Source organism: Amblyomma americanum, chromosome 1 (genome assembly GCF_052857255.1).
Source record: "Amblyomma americanum isolate KBUSLIRL-KWMA chromosome 1, ASM5285725v1, whole genome shotgun sequence".
Taxonomy (NCBI): Eukaryota; Metazoa; Arthropoda; class Arachnida; order Ixodida; family Ixodidae; genus Amblyomma; species Amblyomma americanum.
The window spans coordinates 173,461,662-173,471,283 of record NC_135497.1 but is presented as its reverse complement, the minus strand read 5'-3'; the positions used below and the strand labels follow the sequence as shown (position 1 = coordinate 173,471,283).

Sequence of the window (9,622 nt, the reverse complement as noted above, 5' to 3'; positions counted from 1 at the left end):
GTGTACGCCCTCTTCTACCGTGGCACGCCCCGCGAAGCCCTGCTGCGCTTCTTCGTCAAGCGCCGGGTGCCCGAGCCGCTGCTGGGCGCCGTGTGCGCGCGGCTGCGGCGGCGGTACAAGCCGCCGCTGCTCTCGGCGCCCTACGCCCCGGACGAAGACATCCTCTGGGCCCAGTACTACGAAGGGCACGGCCACTGACGCCAAATTAAAGAGCCCCCCGTGCTAGCCGTCTCTCTGGCCACGGCTGCCGCCGGCAGGACCTGTCGCGCAGCAGCAGCAGCTTCCCTCACACACACACGCAAACACACTTGCAAACTTGGGAAGGGCACGCGACTATGGGCACTGGCGGCCAAATGTGGCTGAACAATCTATGGCTGTTGTCTTTTCTCCCATCTTCTCATTGTCTGCTATTTTTTATTTTTTGTGTGTGAAAATAAATAGTTGAAGTCCTCGCTTGTCACTGTGCGCCGTAAATGTGAGGAGATTGACAAGCGGTAGCCTAGCGGTACTGGGTTCGATCCGCAGTGCCGCCGGTTACCAAGCGGTTTTCTTGCAGGTGCAAGTGCATAGTGCATAGGTGCATAGTCTCTTTTAGAAAGTTTACGCCGTGGATGATATTACGTGCAAGCGAAAGATGTGCCACTAAATCTAGTCCATCTTGAGCCTATAGTTCGACGTCATTCTGAACAAGCCTCAAAGCCGCTGTAGACCATTCCCGCCTGATAGCAGCACATTTTGGTGCGGTACCGCAAATGCGAATCGCTCTTCAGACCACAGAAAAAGTGTTCTACGGGTCACGAGAGGGAATGAGAGCACTCGAATGTGCACGACTCCGTAACACGTTAGCGGCCGTCGTTCCCGCGTTGACGGTGCTACGGAGTCTGGGAACACTGCCGAAACCGTGCGCAGCAGCACGCGGTTTTGCAGAGGTAGGTAGGTAGGAACCAAGTCGGGGTGTGGGGGGGGGGGGGAAGAAAGGAAGCAGGACGACGATGGGCCCTCGGGCCACTCTAGGTGACCGGGCTGTTGTGCTTCGGCGACCCTTAGGGCACAGCCCACTGTCAGAAGCTGTATCTCCGGCAGCGAGGTGTGCAGAGCAGCCTCCCATCACTCCTGATGTCCTCACCTTTGCCACGGGGGCTTGAGTTTGGGCAGTTCAGAAAGATGTGGTTAAAGTCGACTCTGGTGCTGGGACACAAGTGGCAGTGAGAAGTTTCATCGTGGGTTATACATAATGAAGAGAAGGGAAGGGGTCGTGACTGTGAACTTTTAAAGCCTGCGCCAGAAAACCTGGTCGCTTTTTGAGACAGATTTATGCGGTGGAAAGTAGATTAGGCGGGAATTTCTATAAAACAGTGTGAGGTCGTGATAGCTGAGAAGCCGATCCCTGGCACTGCGAGGCGAAGGCAGGTCGCTCTCAGCCCGGTTGACGAGTGCTCGGGCCTGGGTGTTCGGTTTGGGCAGGGACTCAAAGGAGGATGATAGGGGGGGGGGGGGTGATAGAATTTTTGCAGCCGGGGAGTGGATTTTGCGATTGGCATAATTACTATTTGCTGTTGTGCTCTTTTCCGCCACACCTACAGTAAGTATGACGAGGGAATCGGTGCTCTGTCCACACCCCAAAAATAACGAATGGAGCTTTGATCGCACAGAGCATACGGAAAAGCTAAGAAAAAAGAGTATCTGGCGAGTCTGCTGCCTTGGCGATCGTACAAAGCGTACTGTGACATCTCTCTCGGCCCGTCGTGATGATGTCGGCTAAGCGTATGCTGCCTGTGGGCTTCTATCTGCTGTTAGACCTTCTGTTCTGGGCACAGTGAACCGAATCAGCGCCAATGCTTGGTTAAGCGCGGATTTCAAGTCAGTCTTGGCACAGACTGGACAAGCATGAGTCAAGGAGGCAGGCGGTTATGTATTTTGTCCGGATACTAAAGAAAATGTAGTGATATCAGCGGCAACCGTAAAACGGAATAAATGAACGTAAACAGGCAACGCAATGCTTGTGCATTCCGTCAGTCCATGTGATCAAGGACAAATCCAGACCCTGGTTTAATAAATAACTTCGAAAACTTAGAAACAAAAAGAAGATTTTGTATGCGAATACAATGCTGACGTGTAATTAGGTTGGGGAAAATACAAGGCATGTGCGAAATCGTGCAGTGATTCCATATATGCGCTTCTAAGGATACTTTTCTTAAGATCTTCCCTCGCTGCTAAGATCAACCCAAAATATTTTAGCGAGCTTTAAAGCCGTTGTGGGATTCCAGTCAATTTTTTAAATAGGAACTCCCGTGAGCTGGCCCCTAATAAAAGATGCCCGTCAGTGTATAACCGCTCCTCATCTGTCTGCAAGGAAAGGCCACCTTATATTACTATTTGCCACTGGTAATGACTGGCCATACATGGAACCAATGACTGTATTCGTTGGCGGAATGTCGGATATTGTTGAGAACCTCGAAATGTATAGCTCTGTAAGCTAACATCAAGTAAAACCTTGTTACATTTTTATAACTCTTATCGACTGAACTTCCTGCCAAGTGGAAATGATTAAAGTTTTAAAAAGTGGTGATCGAACATATGCTGATAGCTACGGCCAATCTCGCTTACATGTATTTGCTGTACATTCCTTGAGCACATCATCGCATCTAAAGTTCACTGTAATCTTCCGTAAAGGTAAAAGCCAGCAGAATACAAGGATGCAAAACTAATTAGTGGGGTGGTAGCTAATATCTTATTTGTTAATTTCCCAATTTGGATTTAATTTCTTGACAAGAACGATTTCAAGTCATTGCACACAAACTTCAAAATCATTTTTTTTGGGCCTTCATAGCTTTAGAAAGGGTTTGTTTTGTGATGCACTACTACTCGAATTACCAGTTGCTTTGCATTTCAGCATAGATAAAAACGAAGAAAGCGATTATGTTATTATTCTCCAAAACGCATTTGATCTCACTGAACATTGTTGTTAAATTCCATGTCATTCAGACTTTTGTCGTCACTCTCTCCTATTGTCGCTTCGTAACTTTCTTCCACTTCATTAAAAATTTACTGTGGTTAATAATTACCCCTAGTCGCCTGTTTATGCTGCTTCTGTTGGTTCTGAAAACAGTGTGCTTGATCGCTGTTGTTACTGATTTATAATAACGATATGCTAGACAGTACATCGTCCTGCACGCGTTTTTTTCTGATTATTGTATAACAATAAATTCACTACGCTGACGACCACTATGTTCTTCAGCGAGGCTTTTGCATTATTTCTCGCTGGTGTGGTAAACTGCTTATGACAACCTCATGTGCAAAACAGTTACTTTCAGCCGATAGCATGTTCGCTCCAAGCGTTCTCATTTCCTAAATAATAAACCCGAGTCTGAGGCCACGTCGTACAAATACTTAACCATTCACATATCACCTAAGCCTTCTTGGTGGTTGTTCATGTAGTGTTATCTGAAACTGAACTTTGCTTCTTCGGTGTGGTTTCCTCACCATAATTACGAAAAAAGTAAAGATAGACTGGTGCAAAATTGAGCTGCCAAGTTTATTTCCGGTAACTGTGCCGTGTGTATCTCAAGTTAAAGACCAGGAAGAACGATGACTCCTACATTTAGACGGTCGCCATTTCGTTTCACATTTATGCTTGCTTGAAAGGTACCTTACAACAGAATGCCTTCTCCCAAGCCACTTAGCATTCCTCTATGCGTTTATAGAAAACTACATGACCGCATCAGCTTTTCCTGCGTCTTGGAACATGCATACCTCTTTCGAATGATCTGCTTGGTGTATGCGTCTACATGTAATCCTGCTTCATTACAAAAACACGTGCTTAGTCTGCATTTCTAGCAATGCCTGTCGTTATCCTTAATTACTTTTATACTAGTGCCGTTTACGTCCTAGCTGTATTATTTGCCAGTGTAGGCTTGTATATTTTTTGTTACCTCTAAAAGGTTCTGTACTTTTGTTTTTGACCTTGTGACGTGCCTCTGTTTGTCGCACTTTTTTTTCCTTTCTGCTCAGATATTACAGCCCCTTGCCCAGTGCTATACCGTAGTGCCTGTGAGGTTCAATAAATCAGTAAAATGAATATGCGCCTTCCGTAGTTTACCGATTTCAGTACGTGCCGATCTTGAGGCTCAATAAACAAGGACATCATCCCCATTACCGAATAGAAGAAGAGGCGAAGAGGACTGAGCAATGCCAGCGTAAGCAATTTTCTTGAACTTCGAGTTTTTCAACTCACACGATGCCACGTAGCGGATTTCATTCAAGGAGCTCGCTGGAAGGTTTTGTTATACATTGGACACCTGTAGAAAGCTCTCACGGCTGGCTTAATTTAAAGTACTTGCCATTGGAAGTGAAATGAACAGAATGAAACGATCTCGAGGTGAATGTAGAAACAGTGGCGGAGCATTTCATGGTTGCGAAGTTAAACTGCCGCATATGATATTGCCATTCGAATTTCAACTAACGCCTAGTTTACTTCCAGGTGAGCGCACGTTAGCTATAACAGAGGCGTGAAATATATATGCTGCAAATGCGAGGTTGTAAGTGTGGCAGCGCACTGTTTTTGTGTGCAAGACGAGAGCCGTGCCCTGGCGGTCGTGCGGCCTCTGCCGTGGTCCAGGCCCCCGGCGACAGCCATCGTCATGGCCGACGCCAAGAAGCACCGGACGCCGTTCTTCTGCTGTTACCTCTTGGCTACTTCGGCTGTGATCGCAGTCGGAACGGCCGTGTGCGTGACGGCCATCCAAATCCTGCTTGCGCGAAGCGCGGGGCCCTGCACCACAGACGCCTGCCGGCACGACCGTGACCGCCTGGCCTCCGTCGTGGACCCCAGCAAAGCGCCGTGCGATGACTTCTACGGCTTTGTCTGCGGCGGCGCCACCTCGAGGCCCAGCGGCGGAACCGTGCTCAGGGAAGTGGAAATGGCGAACCTCATGAGACTTAATGACTCGCTCATCGCTTACGCAGGATCCAAAAATGCGCACGCTTTCAGGAAGCTGACCACTTTCTATGTCTCGTGCTATACGGCGTACAGGGAAAAGCACGACCTCCGGGCAACCGTTCACAGCTTCCTTCGAAACCTCGGCGTGTCAGTGAAAGTGTGGCTCAGGGCCAAGAATCTCGAGGACCTCATGGATCAAGTCGCCTACCTCTCTTTGCACAGGAATATACCGAGCTTTCTCTGGATCCGGACTGAGCCTTCGGGTTTAGTCTTCTTGCAGCCAGCGCTCCCATTCTCAAGAAGGCTGAATGCTCCCGTGTACGAAGACATCCAGCGGTTGTTGCACGATTTTGTAAGTGTCTTCGACGAGATCACTAGCCAGGAAGAGCGCATTTTTGACCTTCACGTAATACACGTTCGTCTCCAAGCCGTGCAAATTACGGAAGAAGGTCTTGTGGTCCGCGTCAGGCAGGCGTTCAGCTTTCTCAGTCACAAAAACATGTCACTCTGGCTGTCTGCAATTAACAAGTACCTTCCGAAAAATTCACAGCTAGCACCGGACTCGCTGATGGCGATTAGAAACGCGGACCTCTTGGGCAACCTGACGCGCTCCTTGCAAGCCTCTCACTGGGAAGTGAGAAACCTGTACGTGCTTATGACGCTGTTGGAAGCTGTCGTAGAGTGGGAGTACACGCGCTTCAGGCTCGTGGGCCTCTCGAATGCTGCCTTCGAGACCGTCTACTACTGCACTTCCATGAGCCGGTCACTCATGACGAAGCTGTGGACCGCGTTCGTCGCACACACACTCGTCAACCGGGAACAGAGCGCTCGAGGCATCCGCGACGTCGTTAGCGTCGTGACAGAGCGGTTCAAGGACGACTTCGCCGCCGTTGCGTGGCAGGGCGAGACGGCCAAAGCGAGGACTCTGCAGTGGCTGAGCGTGGTGCGCTGGAATATTCCTGACGAGAGGGCCTTCGACACGGAGGTTGCCCGCGAGTCCTTGGCTCACGTTCCTGAAATGGGCGGCTCCTACTTTCTCAACGTGGGCTACCTCCGCCTGCGGGCCAGCGCGGATGCCGTGGACGACGGCGATCAGTATGCGGCAGAGAAGCCCGTCGTCGCTTACGATTTCAACCGGAACACGCTTACAGTCACCGTCGGTGCCCTGGTAAAGCCCCTGTATTATAGCGGTGCCGAGCTGTACATCAACGTGGTGTCACTGGGCTCGCTGGTGGCCTACCAGCTTTGGAACGCCGTCGTGACGCACAAGCCCTGGGCGCGGCAGCCGCGCTCTCTCTACCTGTGGGTCTTGGAACAAGAGGCTGGCTGCTACGTCAGGAGCTACCGGAACGTCTCGGAGGAAGCCGGTTCACCGGATGCCTTCCTCAAGCTGGAACTTTACAGCAGGGTCAGGGCACTGAGGACAAGCCTCGATGCTTCGTCAGGGTCCCTTGACATGCAGATAAAGAAACCGGCGCCGGAGTGGCCAGATGTCACACAGCTGCAGTTCTTCTTCATTCGCTACTGCTCGATGATGTGCTCTAGGCAGTTTTTTGGCTTGCATCACAGCCTCTTTTGTGACATTCCTGTATCGTCAACAGTCCAGTTTAAAAGAGCCTTTCAATGCTCGAGAAGAGACACTTTGGGCTCTGTAGACACATGTGACGTCTCATAATCTTTTCTATTGAACCCAATGTGACAAGCGCTGCATTTACTTAATATTTTCATTTGTGTACTAAAATGGTTTAAACAGTGTTGTCGAATGGTTTTGATAGAAATCTGGTTTTCACCACAAAAACCTACCAATGCACGTTAGATGAGCATGTAACATTCTTCTATACATTCAAGCAAGAATGTTGGAAAAAATCGGTGGTTAAGCGTGGCCAGTTGTCTTTTACATGTATAAAAATTGGATAAATACGGTCGGCTTCTCAAATAAAATTTACGGCTACATGCAGTAACGAAGCTTTACAATTTTCCCCGCTTGAAGTCTTTTTCATCCGCTGAAGAAGCGACATTTGAGCTTGGAGCTGGCGTACAAACAACGCACGCTTCTCTAATTTTGAAGAGTCCATACCGTAGCACATGCCGTGTACAACCGTGTAAAAGCCGTTCTTTGTTCTTCGAAATTTTAGCAGTGTGCGGTCCTTACGCGAAAACGGCATTTTCCCCTAAATTTTTTCTTCTACTTTGGAACCCAGATTGTGCGTATACCATTCTGTGCTACGACACGAATTTCAAGACGAATTAGCGCGGGCCTGGTGGCTACTTTATGGATCTAACTCATTGAACGTTCGATGAAACAATGACCTGCGGGAAACACCCGCAATGAAACAGGCTCGTAGATCACTTTATTGTCAGAAGCCATGTCACCTAAAGCTATTCCAAATGACAATTAGTGCGATGAAATGTGCGAGTATTAAATCAGCCATACCTCTATTTTCATTTGACATTGCGTTATTTAGGGTGCCAGGTTGTGGGGAGCAGGCTGGGGGGCGTACAGTCGAATCCGGATATATCGAACTCGGCGGGGATCGCAGAATAGTTCGAGATATCGATAATTCGTCATATAAGAATGACAATGACATGCTCATCTGTAACCTACAGTCTAAACACGAATACGCCTATACGGAAGTAAAAAGGGAGTAAAATGGTCCTCTAGCGTATACTCCCTTTTATAAAAGTGTGTGCGTAAGAGGACAGTTTTACTACCTTTTTACTCTGTTCTGTTTATAGTGTAGAAGCAAGAATACAGAGCACCCACGCTAGTGACTCGCTTCTTGCAGCGACGTGCCGCTTGTCGGCGTGATGGCAGTGCACCGCTCTCCACGCGCTGCAAGGCCTAGCCTACTTCGCATCAAAGCCGAAGCGTTAGTTAGATTGGCTTCACCTACATGACAGCGATGTGACGTGGAAGATGTGTACAAGAGACTGAAGGCCTCCCTCCAGTGCACTCCATGTTCACAGCACTAGCGCTGCCAGAGGTGCCCAAAGCCGAGCAGCCGATCCGTCTCCGTGCGAGAAAAGTGATAGAAGAGCGCATTGGGAGAACCGCCACTTGTAGGGGCGCGGCGCGTAATTCGATACACTTAATAGTTTGCTATACAACGCGACTATTCTATACTTTTACACGGGATTTTGAAGGGGATAATCGGTGTATTCGATATAGCCAATAATTCCAAATATCGTCGTTCGATATATCCGGGCTGAACTGTATTTCAGTTAGATAGCCCCGCAGAGGCACCTGCTTCATGCAGATGTTGGTGAGTTGTGACACCACGGGTTCCTGAGCATCTGCAGGGACATCCCCGTAAGGGGATTATGGTGAGCAGTGCGTCATCACGGACCCGAGCACCCGCATGGTGCTGACACCGCTGCCGAACATCAAATACATTTTATGGCTGCTCATTTTTTTTACGCTGATCTACCCTCACAAAAAATGCGCCCATCTTCCTACGTTTCCACGTTGTTCACAGGGAAGATAAGGACAAGACTGATCGACTCGTATGTCCATTGTTACCAGGACCTTGACAAATGCCATTGTGGAAGGATATAAATAAAAAAGCTAACAAACGGCGACCTCCTCTCAGAAATATTGTACCACCACCAACTAGAAAACTCACAGAAGTGAAATCCTTTGAAGAAATCCAATCCCAATCAGTCCACATCGTTCATTGAACACCGTTAGAAGAGTTATTGCGGATGACGACGTCAAATATGTACCCGATGAAGCACTTCTGAAAGGTTTAAAGCAACAAAACGTGACCAAAGTATACAGGACAAAAAGTAGACTCGTATCGAGCATCCGTCCAGACGCCGTAAAAATAGGCTGCATAAAATTCTAACTCAGGCAATATATACCAAATCCACGACGCTTCTTCAAGCGCTAACGGTACGGCCACAGCTATCAAAGCTGCCGGAACCAATTAACATGCGTAAAGCGTGCACCCCATGAACACGACTCGGAGAAATGTGAAATTGTGCCACACCTGTATAAATTGTGAGGAGCAGGCATCCTGCGTGCTTACGTTCATGCCCATTTTGGAAACCTGAAAAGGAAATTGTTACAGTTAAAGTAAAAGAAAACATAACCTTCAGGGAAGCACGGAAATTAGGTACATCGACGCACAAACCTAACTTTCCCGTTGTGGTACAACAGAGCACAACACCACAACGGCCTTCGGCACCTGACCAGGTCACACACACAGTGAGCCTGAAGCAGGGCCACCAGTGCCTCTGGTGGCAGTAGCAAGCTGTGCGCTACCACCTACAAAACAGGCCGCGCGTACCTCCAGGTCAGCGGGCCCCACGGCTCCTCCCCACACGGGGAGGCCTAACACGAAAAGAACCGTGCGTCTTGCCAGCGTATCTGAGGATGCGTTTGGGCACAAGTCAAGGCAGACCTGTTCCGTCAACGTCGGAAGGACCGGAAGGACGGCGGAGCTCCTTGGATAGGCACAAAACAGAGAAGCCCTGAATCAGGGCACCCGAAAACACAACCTAGTTCTTTCACTGCCCTCATAATACAAGATGGCTTTCACACACTGGAACTGCAGGGGACTCCTACATAACCTAAATGACATGCAAAACATACCAGCGCCTACTCACCTGTGGCCTTGTGTTTACAAGAGAAAAACTTAGGCTCTAAACACGAAAACATTATCGAACACTATAAGGTCTTCC

The 9,622-nt window shown here is 48.8% G+C and overlaps 1 protein-coding gene across 1 annotated transcript; it reads left to right on the top strand.

Moving 5' to 3' along the window:
• Positions 1-4,171: 4,171 nt before the first annotated feature.
• LOC144093623 (endothelin-converting enzyme 1-like) lies at positions 4,172-6,843 on the top strand. Its single transcript, XM_077627199.1, has 2 exons — positions 4,172-4,196; positions 4,573-6,843. The coding sequence occupies exon 2, from the start codon at positions 4,641-4,643 to the stop codon at positions 6,612-6,614; it is 1,974 nt and encodes a 657-aa protein (XP_077483325.1). The 5' UTR covers positions 4,172-4,196; positions 4,573-4,640; the 3' UTR covers positions 6,615-6,843.
• The last annotated feature ends 2,779 nt before the right edge of the window (positions 6,844-9,622 follow it).

What these genes read in the sequence shown, in the direction of transcription:
- LOC144093623 (XM_077627199.1), top strand. Translation starts at nt 4,641, where the DNA reads ATGGCCGACGCCAAGAAGCACCGGACGCCGTTCTTCTGCTGTTACCTC.